At 35.2% G+C, this 25,156-nt stretch overlaps 1 protein-coding gene, 1 long non-coding RNA gene and 1 other non-coding gene across 3 annotated transcripts; all 3 read right to left on the bottom strand.

Moving 5' to 3' along the window:
* Positions 1–1,503: 1,503 nt before the first annotated feature.
* LOC142527402 (chaperone protein dnaJ GFA2, mitochondrial-like) lies at positions 1,504–17,622 on the bottom strand (the record flags this gene model as incomplete). The annotated part of the gene is given in 14 exon segments (XM_075632188.1): positions 1,504–1,914; positions 2,238–2,304; positions 2,827–2,875; positions 3,150–3,206; positions 13,304–13,349; positions 13,351–13,370; positions 13,489–13,580; positions 14,002–14,074; positions 14,676–14,750; positions 14,864–14,928; positions 15,280–15,367; positions 15,450–15,497; positions 16,720–16,827; positions 17,578–17,622. Coding segments are annotated over 14 exon segments (930 nt in total), but the record flags the coding sequence as incomplete, so codon positions are not given.
* A 132-nt stretch (positions 17,623–17,754) lies between these two features.
* On the bottom strand, positions 17,755–18,364 carry LOC142527403 (uncharacterized). Its single transcript, XR_012815458.1, has 3 exons — positions 18,060–18,364; positions 17,874–17,957; positions 17,755–17,788 (listed from the first exon to the last, which is right to left on the bottom strand). It is a non-coding gene; the product is annotated as an uncharacterized LOC142527403 (long non-coding RNA).
* A 3,791-nt stretch (positions 18,365–22,155) lies between these two features.
* LOC142528140 (small nucleolar RNA R71) lies at positions 22,156–22,261 on the bottom strand. The gene has a single exon (XR_012815622.1). It is a non-coding gene; the product is annotated as a small nucleolar RNA R71 (small nucleolar RNA).
* Positions 22,262–25,156: the final 2,895 nt, after the last annotated feature.

Below are 25,156 nucleotides of genomic sequence, written 5' to 3'. Positions count from 1 at the left end.
ATTGTCTCACATCGAAAAATGTAAGGTCAAGAAAAGTGATTTAAATGCTATAAAAGTATACTCTATAAACTCTCATATTTTAGTTGAATTTTTTGCTAAAAGTGCTCGATGGGCTCGTATGCCAGATCTAAGTTAAACATTTGGTATTAGGTTTAAACATGCATATAACACAAAGTTGAACTCGTACAGTTGGATGACGAAAATTATGATGATAAATTAAAACATAAGGTTGATGTAGTATTTTTTTAACTTTTATTATAAAGTTCAGTCAAATATTGGATTGTTCATTCATCGCAATTATGAATTTTTAATGCTTAAATTTCAAGAAATTGAAGATAATTTCTGCCATACTACAAAGTAACATAACTAATGTGAACCCAAGAATAAGTCTCTTGTTAGATGGTCTCACGAATCTTTATCTGTAAGACGAGTCAACCCTATCGATATTCACAATATAAGGTAATAATTTGGCATAAAAAGTAATATTTTTTTATGGATGACCCAAATAAGAGATATGTCTCACAAAATACGACCCGTGAGACCGTCTCACACAAATTTTTGCCGTGAACCCAAATTGATGAGAGCGAATATTATTGATTATGAAATCACTAGGGAAGGTTCGAACAACGGACCAAAATTCTATAGATAGGAATCCCACTTCTCTAGTTGTCTTTACATCCCAGTCGCATGATATTATTTTCCTGGAAAATTACACCTAGTTTTGATATCATAACTTTTATTTTGAATAAATTGAAAATAAATTAATATATAAATTTCTATGTACAATTTTACACACATAGGAAGGCTAGGTCATATAGATAGGAATCCCACTTCTTTAGTTGTCTTTACATCCCAGTCGCATAATATTATTTTCCTGGAAAATTACACCTAGTTTTGATAGCATAACTTTTATTTTGAATAAATTGAAAATAAATTAATATATAAATTTCTATGTATAATTTCACACATAGGAAGGCTAGGTCATAAAACCTGACCAACATAACGCCAAGATATTTATGACTATCCTCGTTATACTAACACAGATTTTTCTAGCATGATTATGTTCTCACTTATACGTTTCTTAATAAATTTCACAGGGGATCACTTATCTCATAATTGTCTCAAGTCAAACAAATTTAACTTTAGAGTTTCTAATTATAAATTTTCAGAAAAAAAAATATCATTGTTGGTATGAGTAGTATTTTATCAAATCTTTAAAGAAGTCCTCAAATATGCACTCTCATACATGCATAATTTTGGAATCTCTTTTACGTGTGATATCGATTCATTCATGTTTTTTTTACTACAAGTACTTCAGGAGCAGTTTCTTGTTTGTATTATCCCATTACATCCGCAATCATTTTCTGACCTTTTCGACCCCGGTGTATCACACCACACCAAACCAGGCATATGGGATGCACGATAGCATCTAATTAACCGTATTTAACAAATAAGAAAAATATCAAATAGATCAATAAATGAGAGTAGAGGCACACAGAGGCATGCTCCAAACGTAAAATTGCATTTATTTATAACTGAGAAACTACCTGAAATTAAAATACATATAGCGGATGAATCGGCTTTATAAACTTTATGTTCTTACGTACAATATGCTTGATCCAAACATGATCTTCAGTGAAATGCTATATCTATTATGACGTTTACATGCCCTTCTCAGCAAACGGAAGGTACAAATAATTTAATTACTTTCTTACTCAAAATTGCTCAGCTAAATCATTTCAGCTACAGAGAATTTTAAGGGTAATAATTTTCATTACCTTTCTAAAGATTCCAAAAACCTGGCGCTGCCGTAGGGATCAACCTGATGCACCTGCAGCAGCCTCTTTATCTGTTTCCCCTTGCTCTTCTTTAACAAACTCCTCGATTAATTGGTGCTGCCTCTGGGTCAAGTTGCTAACAAGAAGGTAATAGAAGAACAAATTAGTCGAAATAGATGCTTGAGGAAAGTAAAAGTACAAACCTTATTCGTAGTATTATTTAATGCGAATTTTTAGAGGCTAGTGGAATATGAAATTTTTATATGAAGTTCTGTCTTTGCCCTCAAATATACTGGTTGTCATTTGGCATTTAGTAACGACTCATTTTTACTTCAAATAAAATAGTTGCATAGAAAATGAACTTGTAGATTAGAATATGAAACACATGAAATTGGAAATGGACAATTTCACACAAGAAAACGAGAGAAGAGCTACACCTACTACTGCCAAGGTACTTCCGTTGGAATGCTGACGTTGAAATGAACATACTGATCTCCAAATGAAAATGAGTTTCTGACTTTAATACCTAAATAAAAAACATTACGAATATTTAGTCCTAGACGGATACATCATATGCAACCATTTGGTGCAAAGGATAAGATATTAAATGATTAAACATCGTTGTTTTATCTAATGTTTGGTTCAAAGTTCTACAAATTATTAGAGTCATTGATCATTCTATCATCCTTATATTATATAGCTCTCATCATCATATCTCACAAATCAAATAGCAGAAATAAGGAAGAAAAAGGTGAGGCAAGTACAATCAATTGATTTTTTAATTTTAGCCATATCACCATAAAGTCGGGTAGAAGTAAATGTATAAGCAAGATAAATTCCTCATAGAATTAAATGGCACTTAAGGGCAACAAATAGCTACTTCTAAATTCTAATTGGGTTTAAAACAAATATCTATGCAATATCTAGCAAAAGCCAATAACTACAAGTGCCAGCTGTATATACATGTTGGGTTGGTCTGAACCCTCCATCACTTGGCTGGTCTTTTCCTTTAGAAAACACAAATATATACTCCCAGGAAAATTCCTACCTTTTTTCCTTAAGACAACCTTTTGGCCAGGTTGAGTGCCAGGACGAACCTACAAACCAGAAGTAGAACCAGACTCAGACACCCAAAAAAAGGGTGATGCAGTAGAAAATGATAGTAAGAGTAAAGCATCCTACACCAAAAAAGCATTTGGGACTAAACCCCAATACCAAACCCCTCTCCAAATATAACCCAAAACAGAAGATAGAAAACTGAGAAGTAGATCCAAAATCTCATATTCTCATCTGAAGGAGGAAGTCAAAAATGAGGATAGAAGAGACATCACTATAACAAGAAATAAATCACTAAAGAAACCTCAGACAGACCTTAAGGACAACATCCCCGGTCAGGGTGGGCACCTGGATGGTTCCTCCAAGTATTGCCTGCAAATAGACTGTTCATTAGCTAACCTAGATGAAGAAGAATTATTTTCCAAAACCAACAGGTCATCAAACCTGAGAAAATAGAGATCAAGACAACCATCAATTCGGTTTCCTCAAATAAAAATTAAAACATATAGCATGGTACATCTTAATGCAAATAATTTGCTATTAATACAAATAGATAAATGAAAATCAAATCACTTATCCCGAAAATTTGAAGGTCCACGCGAACCACATGCATACAAATTATTAAATTCCTTGTGTATTTCAACTAAATGTTTTTATTGCATAAATTAATTATGTGGTGCATATTGACATGTTTAAAATATATTTCTACATGGTTGCATTAAAATATATTTTTAAAAGTTAATCAAGTTACGATCGAGGGACGGAGACCGATGGATGAAAAATAGAAAATACTTTTATTAAATAATTGTTTTTAATTATTTAAAATATGGTTGATGTTTTTTCTTATTTTGAAAATAAGGAGTTTTGATGTGATTTTATACGCCGGGACTTAATTTTTATCGGTGTTGAATTTTCAACGAAAACGCGAAGGTTTTAGCAACCCGGCTAATAAATTCACAAACTTTATTAATCAAAATATTTTAATTAAACACTAATGGGCTAAGTGGGCCTAATTAACATTGTTAATGGGCCTAAGCTAACAATTAGTGCTTCGTTAGTATTTTATTAACTATTTAATATACAAATCCTACCCCATAACCTACCCAACTTACGCCCACACCCTTTTACAATTCAAACTCTTTCTTTCAACATATTCACGGCACACACAAGCAAAGTTCAAGGGAAAAGCATCAAAGTTCTTCAAGGTTTTCAAGGGTTCTTCAAGTCATCGTTCTTATATTCCTCAACGAAAAATCGTGCGCTAAAAACGCAAAGGCACGCCATATTATCTATCACACCATAGTAATTATCTAAGCATATTTTGAAGGAAAACATGACACATAAGTTGTTATTTTCGTAGCTATATGCATACATTGTTCTAAACTTGTGATTTTTTATTCCAAAAACATGTTTCTATGTTGTCAAGGGGCTGCCATGGTTAGGGTGTTGATCAAGGGTGTTTTACACAAGTGTTAAGAGTCCTAGAACACACACACAAACGCTGCAAACAAGAACCGAATCAAGTTGGAACCACTTTATGTCATAAGAGATCATAGGGGCTCGGTTTTGGACATGGGTGCTTGGGTTGGCTTTGGCTGGGACCAGGGCTTGGCTAGGTTCCGTGAAGGGTCAAGGATAGGGTCCTAGCTATGCTAGGACTCGAGTTAAGAGGGCTGGGGAGGAGTCCTAGCTTGAGAGGAGCCATGCTGCGCGCGTTTGGCGCAGCAGCGCGCATGGGCTCAGGGGCTCAGGCCAGGGGGCTCGGGCTGAGCTAGGTCAAGGGGTTAGGGTCCTAGGAGGGTGCTTGAGGGGCTGGTCCGAGGGCTGGCTCGGTTGGCTAGGTCCTAGGCGCAATGGAAGAGTCCTATGTCTAAGGGAGTCTCGGCCACCTCATGTGTTGGTCTTGGTGGTTCGGTTTTGGGGCTAAGGTCAAGTCCTTTGGGTCAACACGAGTCCAGTAGGTTCCTAGGTGGTCTCGCTCGAGGTCGGCTCATGATGGCTCGAGCTTGGCTCGAGAAAATAACAAGAAGGCTCGAGGATGGCTTGGTTCGAAGGTTAGGGTTATGTTCTTTGAGAAATAAATAGAAACATTGCTCATGGAGGTCGAGTCGTGGTTCACGAGGGCTAAAATAATAAAAAATAGTCTAAGTTTTGAATTTACGAATTTTATATTAAAGTTTGTAATTTTTCGGGATTTAGACGCCTAAAAAATGAATAATTAAAGATTAATTAAAAAACCTAGTATTTAAGCTAAATAAAATTATGGTAATTTCAATTTAGGCTTAAATAATCACTTGGGACATGTTAGAGTCAATGAAATTAAGAAAAAGTCAAAAACGTGGAATTTTACGTCTAGAGGTAAAACAGTAATTTTACACCCGAAAATTAGTAAACGTCATGGCAGTGTCCTGAATGATTTTTATCTGCTAATATGATTATTTTAAATGTTTATAAATTTTTATATGTTAAATAATGATTTTTAAATGTTCATGGATTTTTATGATTTAATATTGACATCTAAAAGATATGTTGCATATTTGGTTTAAAAGAAAAACGATATTATATGCATGTTTTTATTAAGTGATGGAAATACGAAATGTTGAAGGACGTGAAGGGATTGTGACTAATTCGTTGATATGTTGGAGATATCGTGAGGGTTATGGTCCCAGTGGAAGCCCGATGATCGTGTTTCCATGGATACGAATACGTTAATATGTTAATACGTTGGTCAAGGCTCAGTTGACGGGTGAGAGTGTCGCTGATGTCCCCGCCGCCCTGTACAGTGGTTTTTATAGATGGATCCATCGCCCAATAGGAATAAGAATACGAGTCACAATCACGATCTGAATTCAACAAACACGAATATGAATATGTTGATAGGAAGATGTTTATGAAAATGTTTATATTTAAAGTTTATGCATTATTATAAAAATGTTATTTTAAGTACAAGTATTTTTCACTGTTGTATGTGATCTGTATACGTATTATGTTGTTATCAAGATTATGGTGTGTTGAGTCTTTAGACTCACTAGGTGTGATGGATGCAGGTGACGACGATAATTATGATGTTGGAGGTCTCGATGGTTGACCTTGTTGGACTGACGGTGCACATAAACCGAGGACCAGCGCTTCTATATTTTTCCGCACTTATGATTTATGTTTAAAACTTTTGTTAAAATATTTTACGACTATTTAGTTATTCTTTTTGAGAGGTTTTTGAGATGTTGTTAGTTGATAGCGACTTTGCTATTTTAGGAATTTCAAACGTTCGATGATTTCATGTTTCGACTATTTCCTTTTATTTTCAAACACTAGTTGGTGGTTTTATTTTAAAAATGGTGCAAAAATATTTTATATATTTGTTAAAGGGTTCGGCCGATTCAATAGAAAAAAAATTCTAGTACTTTTTAAGAAAACGAGTAGTGGACGTTTCAGTTGGTATCAGAGTAATGGTTCTGTAAACGGTTGTGCCACCATCAGTGCCGGGAAGCTCAGTCGTCAAGCCTCGAATTTGTAAGTTTACATGCTTTATATGATGCTACCTGCATGATTACATGAAATATATGTTTACGTCACATGTTTAGTAGCTTCTTGGGAATATATGTTTTATATGATTAAATTGCTAAATGGATTAGAATATGTTACATGATAAATGATGCTGATTATTAAAATCCTGCATGGTTGCATGATTTTGTTATGCTAAAAGATTTTACGCTTTAGAATTTTTATACGTGCTACGATATGAAATAAAAAATTATATGATGTTCATGCATGCTTGCTGGCTACGTAGTGGAATTGGACATGTTTAAGAAATTGGTTATTGGGCGTTAGAAAAGATTGAAAATGATTTGACTAGATTGATTTTTGGGTTTTGGTACTGATGTTTTACTTTTTGGGTCATAAGTTAATCATGAAAATTGGAAATGCTTTTGGGACACGTAAATTTTTCTAAGAAAATACTGACGACTCGTGCGTACTAGTAGAGTTAATTTTGGGAATTTTACCTAAGGAATAATGATTCGATGATTGCGACGACTTTGGGATTTTTGGTTTTAGTGAAAAGGTAAGATTGGTTATGAAAATTGATTTTTGGGTGAATAAGTTTAAAATCTCTGAAATTATGTTTTGGGAAACCTGTAGAAGAAAATTAAGAATGCCAAAAACTTATGGGTTAATTGTAGGAATTTTGAAATTAATGACTAAATGGGATAATTTTTTGAGGAAATTAAGAATTAATTTTGCAATTGTTAAGGAATTTGGGGACTAGTTTAGCAATAAGTGAGAATTGAATGGTTTAAATTATGGGAATTTTGATGATTCGGGTTCGAAAGGATATTTAGAACATTGGGATATCTTATGTTATAACGTTGTAAGGAATGTTAATTAAGGGTATTGTAAGATGAATCGATGTTAGGCTTTAAAATTTAAGCGTTAGCAGATGCATTTGAGATTTTAATGTTGAAATATGACAAGTTGATGAACATATTGGGTATAAAATAAGGAAACTAATATACGATAAGCGTGGTCATCCATTCTTTTTATATTGGGAATTGTAAGAAAAGTTGAAATTCGAGGTTATAGTAACATAGCACTAAGTCATCATGGATCGCTTTAAGTTGTGATTCGCAAACGAGGATGTAGAAGGTAAAATTAATTGGGATCAAGGAGATGTAAGAACATTCTAGAACTTAAATTTTATCAGAGTAGCGCAACGGAATCGTGGATTTTTGGGACACTAGAACTGAATCTAAACTTTGGGTTATCAAGGATAAGCGAATTTCGGGGACGAAATTCAATTTAATTGGGGAAGATTGTAACGCCCCGAAAATTTGAAGGTCCACGCGAACCACATGCATACAAGTTATTAAATTCCTTGTGTATTTCAACTAATTGTTTTAATATTATGTGGTGCATATTGACATGTTTAATATTATTTTCTACATGATTGCATTAAAATGTATTTTTAAAAGTTATTCGAGTTACGATCGAAGAACGGAGAACGATGGCTGGAAAAAAAAATGGTTTTATTAAATAATTGTTTTTAATTATTTAAAATATGGTAATAAGTAAGGAGTTTTGTGGTGATTTTATACGCCGGGACGTAATATTTATAAGTGTTGGATTTTCAACGAAAACGTGAAAGTTTTAGCAACCCGACTAATAAATTTACAAACTTTATTAATCAAAATATTTTAATTAAACACTAATGGACTAAGTGGGCCTAATTAACAATGTTAATGGGCTTAAGCTAGCAATTAGTGCTTGGTTAGTATTTTATTAACTATTTAATATACAAATCCTACCCCATAACCTACCCAACTCACGCCCCACACCCCTTTACAATTCAAACTCTTTCTTTCAACATATTCACAGCACACACAAGCAAAGTTCAAGGGAAAAGCATCAAAGTTCTTCAAGGTTTTCAGGGGTTCTTCAAGCCATCGTTCTTCTATTCGTCAACGAAAAATCGAGCGTTAAAAACGCAAAGGCACACCATATTCTTCCCTTCAAACATCTATCACACCATAGTAATTATCTAAGCATATTTTGAAGGAAAACATGGCACATAAGTTGTTATTTTCGTAACTATATGCATACATGTTCTAAACTTGTGAGTTTTTATTCCAAAAACATGTTTCTATGTTGTCAAGGGGCTGCCATGGTTAGGGTGTTGATCAAGGGTGTTTTACACAAGTGTTAGAGTCCTAGAACACGCACACAAACGCTGCAAACAAGAACCGAATCAAGTTGGAACCACTTTCTGTCATAAGAGATCATAGGGGCTCGGTTTTGGACATGGGTGCTTGGCTTGGCTTTGGCTGGGACCAGGGCTTGGCTAGGTTCCGTGAAGGGTCAAGGGTAGGGTCCTAGCCATGCTAGGACTCGAGTTAAGAGGGCTGGGGAGGAGTCCTAGCTTGAGAGGAGCCATGCTGCGCGCGTTTGGTGCAGCAGCGCGCATGGGCTCAGGGGCTCGGCCAGGGGGCTCGGGCTGAGCTAGGTCAAGGGGTTAGGGTCCTAGGAGGGTGCTTGAGGGGCTTGGATCGAGGGCTGGCTCGGTTGGCTAGGTCCTAGATGTTAGAGTAGGTGCCCGGCAAGCCAACATGTGGCTAGGACTTTTATTGACTCTAATGCAAAACTAATCTTTATTTTAATAATATTTTACGATTTTATTCGATTATGGCATTATACTTTATCTGTATACCCATGCAAGCTGCATAGATAAAGTCCTTCAATATACAATAGGTACCATGAGGTCTGCGTCTCAACGTAAGATCATGAAACTCATTAGAAAGCGTACAGTATATTCAAAACAGGTTCCTAGTCGATTCAGCCGCCTAAAACAAGGATAAAGATCGCTCGAGCTCGAGACTAGCATCTGTGGTGTAAACCATAGTTGTCAAAAGCGCGAGGCGCAAAAAAGCGCTCAAGTGTCTTGGGGCTTCAAGCGCAAAGCGAAGCGCACGCTTTACGGAAAAAAGCGCAATAAACAAAATATTATCAAAAAATCAAAATAAAATAAAAAGTCATATTTTATCAGCATTAATACAGGGTTGCAAAAAGGAATCAATACAAAAGGAATTACCACTCCAAAAGTTGATACAGGGTTTACCAATTTTTGGTTAGCAAATGAGAAGTGAACAAGGCGGTGGCGGCGGCACGGCCAGAGCGACGGCCACGGCGGCGGCCAGGAGCGGCGGCGGTGGCAGAGAAGAGACGCACGATCGGCGGTGTCCATTCACATAGATGGGTGATCATATGATGATGCACTGAGCAACCCTCCCTCAGATTATCCAAGTGGTTCCCACTTATCGAGTGGAATAGTTCGCAGTTATGGTTGTACACCATTAGTCCTTTGACCCGGGACAATGTAGAGGCTATACGTACTAGCATGCACTTTGATCCGTTTATCGACTCCATCGAGGGTCATCAGGTGACGAGGTTGGGTGTAGTTTTGAAATACGTAGGAGCAAATGCATTGTAGTCGGGGATTCACCGTTCGCCTACGGGTGAAGATATCCTATGTGATCTGATGAGTTAATAGTGCAAGTAGTCTCTGGCCAGAGCAAGAAATGTGCTTTAGGGAAAGGTGTTTTCCTAGTTGCACATGCCATGCCACTATTAATACTCAAAGATAAATCACATCGTTATCGAATTCATATGCAACTCTCGATATACCAATGGTTGAAGATTCGATCGGGATATATGTGTTGAAGGGACCGTATTGTACGCTAACCATGACTAAAGGTTCTTGTAGGCACTATCAGTGATACCTAGGGGATCATGGGACGATGCTACTAGACGCTCTTACCATGGTCCGATGGGTGCAATCAGAAATGAATTCTGACATTCTTGATCAAGGAGTTAATGAAAAGAATGGGGTTAACTAGGGTAAACCCGAATAAGAATAAATGTTATTCTGAATCACATGGACATGTGAACCCACGGCTAGCTGTATCCCTGAACCATTGAGTGTCACACAAGTATCGGATTCTGTGTTCCCGTTGAGATAGTCAAATTCCAAGGAGTTGTAATTTGGCGACTATAGTTTGATGGAGATCAAACAGGAAGCTTATAAAGAGTTTATGAGCTGATTCCATAGGATGGAAGAAGTGGAAGTTAGCATGATTGCTAAATAAGGAAGGAGAGTGGAACTGCCTGTTTTGTGAAGGAGTTCACTAAAACTGGCAGCTGCCAAATATGGTAACTGCCATATATGGTAAGTTCCAAATTTGATAAATGAAAATTTTGATCTTCGAAATTTTCGATTTTCATTATATGAACAAGATTTGTATCCTTGACACATCGGCGCTCTCGGATCGTCGATCGGGGTTATAAGAGTTCGAAATCATTTATTTAGTGAATTGAGAATTTACTAATTAAATGATTGTGCTAGTAGTGGTGACTACTAACTTGCACAAATTCTCATATATGTTCTAGATGAGTCTAAAATTAAATTAACCAAGGAGTTAATTTATTAATTAAATAATGGTTATTTAATTTAATTAATATACATGTATATATTTTATATGGAGATATAAAATATGTGTATATAATATTATTATATCATGTATTATTAAAGGTTAATAAATACATTATATATTAATTATATGAGAGTTTAAATATAATGAAATTATTAGAGTCCTTGTGAGAGATGGACTCCTAATTAGATTAGGAGTCTCGCTCTATAAATACACCATTAGGGCTCATTGTTGGATGATGAATTATTCTTCACACAAAACACAAGAAAATTCCTTCCTTTTCTCCCTTGGAAGTCACGGCCAACACAGAGAATTGTGGGAAGGAATTTTGGCAAATTGATTTGTTTAATTGTTGATTAAAATCAATAATTAATTGTTAATTATTGGTTAACAATCAATTAGCCAAAATCCATGTTTATGAACAATGATCTCTCGGCCATACTTTCAAAAGATTGGGAAAATTTTGGCCATGTGATTTTCTTCCACCGATGCGCCCTTCGTATCCGGATTTTGGAAATTCGGAGGCTACAATCTGAACGCATAAATTGTTTGGAATTACTAGTGCAATCCAAACAAGGAATTCAGTTTCTGATCGTGGACCTAATTAGGCGATCAAAGAAAGGACGTTCGTAGGAAATTACAAGAAGGGCTATATCCGCCTAAACATCGGAATAGTTTGGAGTCCAGCGTTAAGAACGCAAAGGTATAATTCTAAACACCTTATGTATGATTTGAACACACGACGTCCAAGAACAAAATATTTTAAACTTCCGCTGCGTCTTGGGTGCGAGAATACGATGTCTCAACACTAGGCGCGATGGAAGAGTCCTATGTCTAAGGGAGTCTCGGCCACCTCGTGTGTTGGTCTTGGTGGTTCGGTTTTGGGACTAGGGTCAAGTCCTTTGGGTCAACACGAGTCCAGTAGGTTCCTAGGTGGTCTGGCTCGAGGTCGGCTCATGATGGCTCGAGCTTGGCTCGAGAAAATAACAAGAAGGCTCGAGGATGGCTTGGTTCGAAGGTTGGGGCTTTGTTCTTTAAGAAATAAATAAAAACATGGCTCATGGGGGTCGAGTCGTGGTTCACGAGGGCTAAAATAATATAAAAAGTCTAAGTTTTGAATTTATGAATTTATATTAAAGTTTAAAATTTTTCGGGATTAAGACGCCTTAAAAATGAATAATTAAAGATTAATTAAAAAGACAAGTATTTAAGCTAAATAAAATTATGGGAATTTCAATTTAGGCTTAAATAATTACTTGGGACATGTTAGAGTCAATGAAATTAAAAAAAAGTCAAAAACGTGAAATTTTAAGTCTAGGGATAAAACGGTAATTTTACACCCGAAAATTAGTAAACGTCATGGCAGTGTTCTGAATGCTGTTTTATATGCTAATATGATTATTTTAAATGTTTATAAATTTTTATATGTTAAATAATAATTTTTAAATGTTCATGGATTTTTATGATTTAATATTGACATTTAAAAGATATGTTGCATATTTGGTTTAAAAGAAAAACGATATTATATGCATGTTTTTATTAAGTGATGGAAATACGAAATGTTGAAGGACGTGAAGGGATTGTGACTAATACGATGATATGTTGGAGATATCGTGAGGGTTATGGTCCCAATGGGAGCCCGATGATCGTGTTTCCATGGATACGAATACGTTAATATGTTAATACGTTGGTCAAGGCTCAGTTGACGGGTGAGAGTGTCGGTGATGTCCCCGCCGCCTAGTACAATGGTTTTTATAGATGGATGGATCCATCGCCCAATACGAATACGAATACGAGTCACAATCACGATCTGAATTCAACAAACACGTATATGAATATGAAAATGTTTATGATGAATATGAATGAATATGTTGATAGGAAGATGTTTACGAAAATGTTTATATTTAAAGTTTATGCATTATTATGAAAATGTTATTTTAAGTACAAATATTTTTTACTGTTGTATGTTATCTGTATACGTATGTTGTTATCAAGATTATGGTGTATTGAGTCTCTAGACTCACTAGGTGTGATAGATGCAGGTGACGATAATTATGATGTTGGAGGTCTCGATGGTTGACCTTGCTGGACTGACGGTGCACATAAACCGAGGACCAGCGCTTCTATATTCTTCCGCATTTATGATTTATGTTTAAGACTTTTGTTAAAAGATTTTACGACTATTTAGTTATGTTTTTTTAGAGGTTTTTGAGAGGTTGTTAGTTGATAGCGACTTTGTTATTTTAGGAATTTCAAACTTTCGAAGATTTCATGTTTCGACTATTTCCTTTGATTTTCAAATACTAGTTGGCTGTTTTATTTTAAAAATGGTGGAAAAATATTTTATATATTTGTTAAAGGGTTTGGCCGATTCAATAGAAAAAATATTTCTAGTACTTTTTAAGAAAACGAGTTGTGCACATTTCAGGAACAATTTTCTTGTTCTACTAGCAAAATGTAAGAAAAGAGTGTTTGTTTGATTAGTATTACCTGAGTGATGCTCAAAACAGCATCAACGTGGATATCAGCCCCTTCTGAACACTGGATCTTCTCTGACCTGTAACATGCATCCACCCAGGCTTCAGAGTTCAGTGTGTATGTTTCCAACCACATTCGAGCTACCTTATGCAGAGAAACAAAAACAAAAAATCCAGTAATATATCTAAACAAGGGACCTTGATCATAACATAAAGATCACCAGGTCGATTCCCATCAGGATCCGCTCCACCACTTCTGGAAACCTTAATAGTTTCGTTGTTGTCCACCCCTGCAAATCACCGATGTAGAATCAAATGAATTTTTTTTAATGGCTGGAACTTTGTCGTACACACAAACAAATACAAAGGAATGAAGAACCGTATAGCTCTCAACTCACATTTCGTAAATTGTTACAATTCCATTTTTAATCTAGACCAACAAGTAAAAAGCCCAGTTCCAAACGACTATTGAAGGTCAGCCACAAGCCCACAACCGGAAATCAATTCCACCATGAAGAAAGATTCAAACATAATGGAAAATTTCACAAGCTTTTTATTGTACACTTCAAAGAGAGGACTGAATTTGGTTAACCACTACTGAAACTAAACTGATATTTCCAAAACAGGAGGAAACTGCTGACCATCAACGACACTGCTGGTTAAAATACAAATTAAAACACAAATAATAACTGAATTTTCTGATAAACTCACCTGCCATGACATTCAATGTAACTGTTTTTGGCCCTCTCAATACTCGCTTACCCTTGCAGGACTTGCAGAAGCTCTGATTCAAATTTAAAGTCAGAAGACATAATTATTCGATATAGTTTATTTTCATTCTCTCGATTTCACCAACAATATTAAAAAATCTATCATAATTGCAGATTAGTCATGGCCGCATATGCATAACTCCAAGCCACAAACAACTTTCAATAGTTATAAATTATAATCAGATATCTCTTAATAGAATCAAGAATTACTTTAGACTCGACTTAAGTTTAAACAATAAGCAAAATGATATGGTCAATATCTTCCGACATTGGGCATCACAAGTCACAATGGTTGTTAACATAAAAAACTGACTCAATACCATGGTCTAGACAATGTTAAACAGTTCAATTTATTAAACCTATGACCCGGAGATCATATGCCAGTATGAGAAAACATTATCCTTTATTCAATTGCATGAATGTAACAAACAAACATAGGGTATACAATAACTCTAGTAAAATCACGATCATCCCTATCCTCTAAAGCCATTTTTTAAACTACACAGATAAATTATAGATCCTCATGAGGGCCCAGTACATCAAAACACAAGAAAAAACCACAAAATATTCAGTGGGTGTGTTAAAAAATAACAATCATAGAACAAGAGGCCATACTGATGCAATTTTCCCAGCTCCTCCGCAACTTGGACAAGTAGATTGAAGTGTGAAAGGACCGTTTTGTGATACAATCTGGGTTGGCAAACCAAAATATTAATATGAATATCAGTCAATTTTCATAGGAAAAAAACTCAAATGTTAATGAGTTAAGGAATTCACAAGGTAGTGAGGCCAAAGGTACCCACTGTGCCAGAGCCTCTACAACGCTTACAAGTTTCAGGCCGGGTCCCAGGAGGGACACCAGTTCCACCTAACGCACAAAAGAAGAATTATTGAAAGCTGAGTAATGACAAAACATAGTGAAATAACAAGACAACTGAACCATGGCCTTCTTATCATGTAACTCAAAATCAACTTAACAAAGTTAGGATTCAAAGAAAATGCATGAAGCCAAAGAATCAAGAAGGAAAAAACATAGTTGAAAATTGATGCATGAGAAAACATAGTTGAAGAATAATTCAATTGAACCTCGACCTTCTTGTCATGTAACTCAAAATCAACTAAAAAAAGTTAGGATTCAAAGAAAATGCACAAAACCAAAGAATCCAGAACGGAGCCTCGTGGATTCAGAAGTTGTCATAGGAAAGATATAAGCCAATACCACAAGTTTCGCAAGCCAAATCAGTAAGGATTGATAGAGTTCTGGTACATCCCTGAACAGCTTCCATAAATGATAGTTCAACAGAAACCTGCACCAGTATCTCAGATTAAGAGAACATATTAACAATAAACATTAAATTTGTCATCGATGGGTAGACAAAAACTTTTAACCTTGACGTCCTCACCACCCATGTTCCTATTGAAGATGTTGTTGAAAATCTGATTGCAATAGATCATAACAAAACAACACACAGATTAGATCTTTCAAACATGAGAAGAAACCATAAGGAAAACTGAGGCAAAAAAGTCCAGATTAGGATATGCAACAGTGATAACATGTTAAGATCCGCTTTCTTGAAGTCGCTTGTTACCAGTTGAAACTTGAACCTACGTCCATGGATAACTTATACATCTTCTTTCATCATAAGCATCACTGAGTTCAGTAACTCTATCATACTTTGAAAACATCAAAGTGGCTAATTGTGAATTTATGTTCTATCACCGTAAACCACTTTCCAGCCCAAGTGAGGGAACATTTAAAATCTACTTATTGGTGAGTTCCATGCAATATTATATATCAGGCTTCCGAAGAAAAAAGGGAGGTGATGGTCAACAATGAACCCCCATATACAAAGTTCGTTGCCCCACAAAAACTCTCACCTAGAAAAGCTAGTTTGTAGCAGAATAACTAAATTCTACTTCTATATGTCTTAGCCATTGTATCTTCTTGCAATTTCTGGATACCACCATTCTAGTAAGTCTATTATAAGACTGCAGCAGAGTATCACCATTACAGCAGCTTCACTCCCTAACTCATCCCAATACCTGATCAATTACAACTCTCATCATACCTTTAGCAGTGCGGTTGAATTAGGAGTCCAAGACATTTTAGAAAGCAATGATAGTTATTCATGAACATAGTTGTCAATCGCGCATAGCGTTCCGTAGCGCAAAGGTTGCCCGTGTCTATAGCGCATAGAGATTAGCGTAGCGAGGGTTATTTAAAAGTAAAGCGCCACAAGTATATAAATATATAATATATAGCATATAGTAACATCAATTCAAAAACCTTAATTTCCAGCACAATATTCCATCAACTTTAATTGTAAAATACTAAAATCTGAAATTATTTTAAGTTTTTCATTGAAATATCAAAGAAGACACAAAAATAAAGCAAGAAATGCAGAAAAATATAATTTCCCGCAAAAACCTAAGTACATGCCAAAAAATGTAGCTTCGCTTTGCAATAGCGCCGCTATTTCAACTATCGCGATTGTCGCTATAGTGCCAATAACGAGGATAACGCGCGCTATTGCAAAATCCATGGCACGTAGCGATGTGGTGTCGTTTCGCCATGCTATTCGCTATAGCGAGGGCTACGGGGGCTATTGACAACTATGTTCATGAACAGCAGAAAGATAATTTAAGGTCATAAACTTACATCTGCATTTTTAAAGATGTCCTGAAAAGGATTAAAACCAGCTCCTCCAAATGGATTAAATCCAGGATCTCCACCTTTACTGGCTTGCTCAAAAGTTTCATGACCAAGCTGTTTAATGGGCAATTTTTTCAGATTAAAACACTAAAACACGAATAATGAAATTTTAAATGCAACAAAAAAATGGAGAATGAAGTCTTCCTCCATGCACACAAGCAATTAATCTACATCGCAGGTATAGTAGATTTTTGTCATTACATGCAACACTATGTAAAACATAGAGTTCAGGTACAACTCCCAGCAAAGTTGCACGCTTAGAGTCTGTGCAGGCATTAGGATTCCATTTGTACATGTTTTAAATAAGATGGATTCGATTGTAACAAAAATAGATGGAACACAAAATTTTTTTAAATTAAGGACTTGTACAATGGCACAAGCTATTTTAATTTTGAATCTTGCTTGGAAAATTAAATGTAGAGAAAGAAAAGTGGGGGAAGACTTACGGCAAAAGTTGTCATATATAGATATATCCATAACATTCAGCACTCCGAAATATGCCAGGAAAAGTTCACTTGTAACGCATGCGGAGTACATATAATGACTATTATGTTAGCTACACTACTTTTACGAGACAATAATAAATACTGAGTCAACAAGTCATAAAAAACAGTTGGAAACAAAAATAAGAAATAACAAAAAAATTGAGACAATAAATAAAGCCATATTTTATTAGTTCTTTTTATATAATTCAAACTATATCAGCATATCCCTCCTTTAAATTGGGAATACAATAAAAACATTTAGTAGTTGTTTACATCTTTCATATTTACCATATGCAGATTTGCACTTCTATGATTTCACCTTTTCACACTTCACTTCATCTAATTTTTTCTTTTCCTCTCTAAATCAAAAACAAATTCTAAAATTCAATTTTGTCTGAGGAGTTCAATTAAACGACCAACTTAATTAATTTGAGAATGCCATATCCTACACTGAGAAGGAAGAAAACTACAGCATCTCAAATCATTTACTACATAGCATAATGCTGGCGCTTTTCTTCATCTTTCAACACCTGCCAAAATTTTGGATAGAAAGTTCGATAAAATACGCAAATCTAGGAGCTTATGCCGAAAAATGCCAATGCTTTCAAAGTGTACCTCATAAGCCTTTTGAACTTCTTGAAATTTCTTTTCAGCTTCAGGGTCATTTTTATTTGTATCTGGATGTAACTTCTTTGCTAGCTGCAAAATCGAGGAAATAGCTAAGAGTATGTGGAGTAAAAAGAAGATAGAAAAAATAGGAGGGAAGCTAAGAAGAAAAAAAGTGAAGAAACACGAACATACCCCATAATAAGCTTTCTTGATTTCAGATGCCGTGGCATTTTTACTGACACTGAGGTACATCGTAAAAATCTCTTGACAATTGCGCTATTAAGAAAAGGCAGACGGAGAAAAAAAGGAGATAATAGAATTCAATCGGTAAACCTTACAGTTGAAAATTAATATGGACTCTCAAACATAAATTAGAATCAACATGTACAGGATATCGACAAAGGCTAATTGCAGATTGAGCAACTTAAAGGTTCATTGAGAGTTTTTATTTTTCAGAATTAAATTCACGTGATAAAGAAATAAGTAGACTTTTTATACTTAATCAACATATCGCATTATGGGCGCACTTAGTAGGCATGCAGCATGCTCTTCATGGTTTGAAGGAAATATAAAAAAGACCTAGAAACTAAGGTTGAGTCATTAAGGAACAATCAATTAATGCTGCTAGTGCATTATCTAGTCAATTAAAAATTTTAGTTGATACAAATAGCTAACAAAGATATGTTAAAGAAAATTATTATTTTAATAATTTTCTTTAACAATTTGATATTAGTCTGACAATAATATGTAGCTTCTTGTAATAAACTAAAATAAATTACAGTACATCATTCAGATTTTTCATCATGAATAATATCTAATTCCAAACAAACAAATGATGGCAATGTTCAGTATCATTCATGAAGTAAATCATTCAAAAATATATTTTGCTATTTTAAATAATTTCTTGCCCCAATTACTTACTACAAAAGAAATACAATATTTAATTATTCTAAAAATAAAATTGGTTAAGTGTTAAAAGTTATCACTACAACAAGGTTTTCCATTGGATATATAATTAATAATAAATTTTTGATCCTAAATTCATATTATTTCGAAATTATCTTAATTTGAAAAATTAATGCATTGTAGTTTTCTTCAAAAACCATGTGTATATTGTATATCTTGAATTGTCTTATTAAAAATTCAAATAAGAGAGCACAAAAAAATTAAAAGAGATAGATTCAAAAGAGTTTCAAATGGACATTAAATTCTCTCAATAAACATATATATTACAATCAATAATCAGAAATGTTTAACACTCAATGCATGCAATTCGAGATTTTCATAATTTGAAAGAGTTAATGTATGATATAATTCTGTCAAAAGCATCCAATTTATAATTTTTGTCCCTTGGTATGTTTTATTTGAATTTTAATTATAAATAATGCAATATTACATATTATATTAGAAACCAATTTTATTCTATTTATCTTACTAAATTTATCTACTTCCAAATTGAATTCTGAAACGACTCCTTGTTTCATCAACTTATATTATTTGAATCCTTCCAAGATGTAATGTTCGTTTAAATTTAGATTTGTTCGTTGTTATGAACTACCTACATATGGAAACAACGAGAACAAGGAGACATTAAGTTTGAAATCTTTCTTTCATGATCGAGGAGTAAAAAATATTATTCTTCTATTTGTACAAAATTTTAATTATTACATATTACTAATGTGATAATTTTCTTCTATATTACGAAGTTCACGGATACATGATAATATTAAATGTCCCGTAATGGAAATGATTAAACCAATTCTAAAGAAAATACGCATCTTATTAGAAGACACCTTATAAAATTTATTGACATAGTGAATGTTAATAAAATAAATTTTCTGATTTATACATAATTTACTTATATATGATCACATGTTTCATTTTTCTTTCGGAATACTAGGCTATTGTGTATATTATGAAGTGATTTTGTAAATAAAATCACAACTCATTTGGATAAAGATATTGATAAAACAATTATTGTTATTATTCAAATGTGTCAAACACGTATCATGTCACAAAATTGTTTGTGAATATGGATTTAGACGAAATTACTGAATTTTTTTAAAAATATTTCTCATTATTTTTATTGAATGTGATTTAAAAATATTTTTTTTATCACATGTTAAAAAATAATAATATATAACTTCTCGAAAATTAAAGAATTAAACATGTATTAAGATTGGTGGTCGACATCAATACACTAAACACGATAAGCATTATGTCATTGCCTTAGGCTAATCATATATGTGGATTTTACGTGTTTTTCTTATTATGTGATAGCTCATTGTGTTGCATTTATCGTTTACATTGCATGCATGTTGTGTTATTTTGCCATAATTTATGTTTTCTTGTTGCTCTTAAAACCCTTGATTGAAAATGCAGGTGATTGTGAATAAACTAAAAATAAAGGGAAAAATTCGAGAGTCATCTGCCCGGATGCACATTTATGTCCGCCCGGGCACCTGCAAGGTGTGAGAAAGAACAAGATTTGCGAAAGTCATCCGCCCGGGCGGAAACTTATGTCCGCCCGGGCGCGTCAATTAAAATTTTGGAACAAGATTTGTGAAAGTCATCTGCCCGAGCAGAAACTTATGTCCGCCCGGGCGCGCTTGAAATTTTGGAAAGATTCTTGGCCGATTTCTTTCCTTATTTCTGAACGGGAAAGGATATGGAAGGACCCGAGGACGAAAATTACATTCATTCAGCAGCCACCACAAGCCTTGGAGAGGATTTCGCGCTTGGATTGAAGATTCGAAGAGTTCCAGGCATCGTCTTTGCGTTTTTCGTCAAATCTAGTATTTCTAATTTGGTTTTATCTTTTAAACATGGTTGTGTTTATGTTTATCATGAATTCGAGTAGCTAAACTTAACTATTTGTTGGGATTTAAGGGGATCCTACCCCGAACTCTGATTTAGTTAATTCATATTTCAATTGTTGGTTTATTCTTGATTGTGTTACTGTTTGTCATTGTGTTGTTAGAGCGTAGCTAACTTTAACAACGTTTTATATTGCGAGTGAGTTCAAGAGAATAGCTTGTGATAGGAACGAGTAGCATAGTTCGTGGATCTACAATTTACATAGACATATGAAATTGGATACGCGCCGATAGTACTAGTCCAGTAGGGCGAAAACTAGGGGATTTCATAGACCGATATGCGATTAACTCTTGATAAATAATTAAAGACATTTAATTACTTCATTGAGTAGAATTAGTTTGGCATAGCTCGAGAGGGCGTATTCAATTGAATAGGATATCCTGTCGAAAGCATACAATCAATATTGAACGAATTAATAAATTAACAAGGCGTAGGTGAACTGAAATTCCAAACAAATCCATTTTTCATTGAATTTTAATCAATCATTCTAGATAGTAGTATATCTCATTATTTAATTTCTGAATCTTTTTATTGGCATGTTTTCTTTGAGCATAGTAGTAATAAACAATCAATCAAATTTTGTTGCTAAAGATTTGATAACTGAAAATAATGATTGTAAAATACAGTCTTCAGTAGAACGATACTCGTACTCTCGTACATTATACTATTACTTGACATTGTGCACTTGCGATTAATTTTCGAGCATTCAAAACCATATTTTATTGAGGATTCCACAGTGCAAGTTTTGCTCGATCAAGTTTTTGGCGCCGTTGCCGGGGACTGTTAATTCACAATTTTATTTTTAGTTATTTTATTTAGCATTGTTTCATTTTTATTAAATTAACACTCCATATTCTATTACAGATATCTCTTCCAGTGCATGCCAAAGTCACTTGACGTGGAGCTTGAGCATTTCGACCCTGAAATTGAAAGAACTTTCCGCAGGAGAAGACAGCAACAGAGACTGAAGGAACTGATGGAGAGGCACGAGCACGAGCATGAGGAGGAACACCATGATGATAGACATGTTGAGATGCCACGCCGCATACCGATGCTAGAATATGCCCAGCCTTCTTTGGATGGAGCACGCCCCAGTATTGTGAGGCCTATTGTGCGGGCAAACCACTTTGATATCAATACAGCTATAATTCAGATGATTCAAAATACAATCCAGTTTGGAGGATCTGCAGTAGATGACCCAAACAAGCACATCGCAGATTTTCTTGAAATTGCAATACTTTTAAATTTAATGGAGTTTCTGATGATGTTGTTAGGTTGCGTTTATTTCCTTTCTCCTTACGTGACAAAGCTAAAGCATGGTTAAATTGTTTACCTGTAGGTTCGATTACCACATGGGAGGACATGGCGAAAGTTTTTCTTATTAAATACTTTCCTCCATCTAAGACCATGAAGCTGCGGGCAGACATCACTATATTTGCTCAATTCGAGCAGGAGTCTTTATATGAAGCATGGGAGCGTTTCAAAGATCCATTACGAAGATGCCCTCATCACGAACTGCCACTTGGGTTAGTTGTTCAAACCTTTTACTATGTCTTGCTTACTCCTAATCGTACTATGATAGATGCTGCTGCTTGTGGAAACTCTTGAGAAAAACTGCTGAGGAAGGATACGGGTTATTGGAGGAGATGGCAGCTAGCAGGCGCAACTATCATCCTCAATCTGAAAGGAACAACCAGCGAAGAAGTGCAGGAGTTCACCAGGTAACTGACATTTCCGCTATTACTGCACAACTTGATGTCTTGAACAGGAAACTGGATGGTTTGAATATGGGTGGCACGGCTATGCGTCTGCAAAATATATTTTGTGAAAAATATGGAGGAGAACACTATTGTGGGGACCCGGACGCTAACTCATTCTTTTCAATCATCATTACGGTTAATTGCATCAATTAAATAAACTGGGTCGTAAATATTTTTTTTAAAATGTTGAACACTCTATGAACAAGTGTACAAAGTTCTATAACAAGTTAGGTCACATCTCATTCAAATTACAAGATCAAGTTTAATATCTACAACATGATCCAAAGTACAAGTCTTGTACAAAAGAAAATCATAACAAACTAGGGTTCAACAACCACATATCAACTGTTGAAAGTCAATTCTACTTCTAGGCCCGTTTCTCCACTCTAATCTCGATCGTTCATCCTCTTCTCGACCCTAATCCTGTCCCACCTGTTGTCATGCAAACATACAAACACAACAACAGCCGGATAACTCCGGTGAGAAATATATTCCCAGTATAAACAACGTATACATGCATTTCATACAAACATATATAAAAGCATATAACATATGTAAAACAATATGCATCGTAGTCTACGAAAGCATAAATCGATACAAAGCAATAAATCAAAATCTTTAACTCATAATCTTTACTCGACTCTTATTTAGGGATCCCAGTTGAAAAAGAACATAACAAGTCTCCCACCTATCTTCCCAGCTAAATGGTGGTACGTTCTTATTCCAAGACATTGGCCCTCTATATCGAATCTCTACAATAGGAGTCGATCTACTCCTAAGCACATCGATATACACCAAATGTCCAGTGACCTGACACCTCTGCCAAAGACTCAATACATTCTTTGCTATAAATCAATAGACTAAGCTTATCAATCTCATGAATTGCAAACATCAAAGCAATTACAATAAAGTATATGATTTTGGGAAACTCAAACTATCTCTTACTCGAGTTGTATCTTCCCGGTTTAACATTGATTTATACCTTTCTTTTCGTAGATCAATTTGTTCAACGAAATTAAATATCAATCTGGCTCTGATCTTTCTTCGAAGTCTTCAATACCAACTCTGGAATGACATATTCGAGAAGTACAATCAATATACAACTCAAAGCAATACTGGATATGATCAGAACTCAATCTAATTCTGTTTCGACGATATAACAGCACAATCTCAATATATCCAGCAACTCAATATCAATAGATATCAATCCCAACTCATAATCAATAACAAACAAGCTGATATTCTCAAATTCTACATAATCTCAATCACATCAAATCTGGAAAATGATAACAATTGCATACGGTGTCCGTTCTTCGATCCGGTTTCGATTATACGATTATCACAAACTCAGAAACACATAATATAACTCAAATCATGATTCCCCTAAAAATATTTTTTGAACCATGCTGAAAAGAAATAAAACTTACGTCCCGTTGAAGTTCTTGACAAGAGAAGCACAGAACTCAACTCGGATCGAAATTCTGACGGATGGATCTCGTACAATCCTAATTCTAGAATTTGAAAGGCTTAAGGAATTCTGTGGAACTTGTCTCGTTCTTTCTCTGCAAAATCTGAAGGGAAGTGAAGAATTTTCATCTTTACTTGCATGGCTAAGAAATGTGGCTTTATATACATTCTGCACGTCTCGCGCATATGCGCGACCATCACCGGCACATATGCGCGAGACTCTCTGTCTCGGCAAATGATAAATTCACCATCTCGCGCATATGCGCGTCCCATGTTGGCGCATATGCGCGAGACCTACTGTCTCTACGCTTGTACCATAATCTTGCTCGCGCATATGCGCGCGCATATGCGCGAGACCTACTGTCTCGGCACTCGGGTGATTCACATGCTTGCGCATATGCGTACCTAGTCTCGCGCTTATGCGCGAGGTCTTCTGCCTCGGCACTTGCTTCTTGCGCATTTGCGCGCCTCGTCTCCGCTCATGTGCGCGATACCTACTGGATTTCATTACTACAATCCTCATGCCTTTCCAAATCTGGTCTCGGAGTGGTCCTTCTATAATCACGTCAATTTAAAAATAAATAATCTCGGATTAACAGGACAAAATCTCGGGCATTATAATTCTCCCCCTCTAAGATCTGATTTCGTCCCCAAAATCACAGGCAATCAAATCACATACAATCAGAATATATAACAGAAACTGAATAAGAAAACTCACATCAATGAAATAACTCTGGAAACTTCTGTCTCATGTCTGATTCAGTTTCCCAAGTAGATTCTTCAATGCCATGACGACTCCACTGAACCTTCACAAGCGGAATAGTCTTCGTTCTGAGCTGTTTTTCTTTACGATCTAGAATCTGGATCGGTTTCTCAAATTAACTTAGAGTTTCATCAAGTTCTGCCTCATCTAGCTGAAGAACATGAGAAGCATCAGGAAGATATTTCCGCAGCATAGATACATGAAAGACGTCATGTATACCAGATAGAGAAGGCGAAATGGCGAGTCGATAGGCACGAGTACCTATCTTCTCAAGAATCTCATACGGTCCAATATAACAAGGAGATAATTTTCCTTTCTTGCCAAATCTTACAATGCCTCTGAAAGGAGAAATTTTCAAAAATACTCTGTCTCCTTGCTCAAATTCTAACGGTCGACGTCGAATATTTGCATATTTGGCCTGT

This window comes from Primulina tabacum, chromosome 15, assembly GCF_025594145.1.
Source record: "Primulina tabacum isolate GXHZ01 chromosome 15, ASM2559414v2, whole genome shotgun sequence".
Taxonomy (NCBI): domain Eukaryota; kingdom Viridiplantae; phylum Streptophyta; class Magnoliopsida; order Lamiales; family Gesneriaceae; genus Primulina; species Primulina tabacum.
This window is presented reverse-complemented; position numbering and strand designations above follow the sequence as displayed.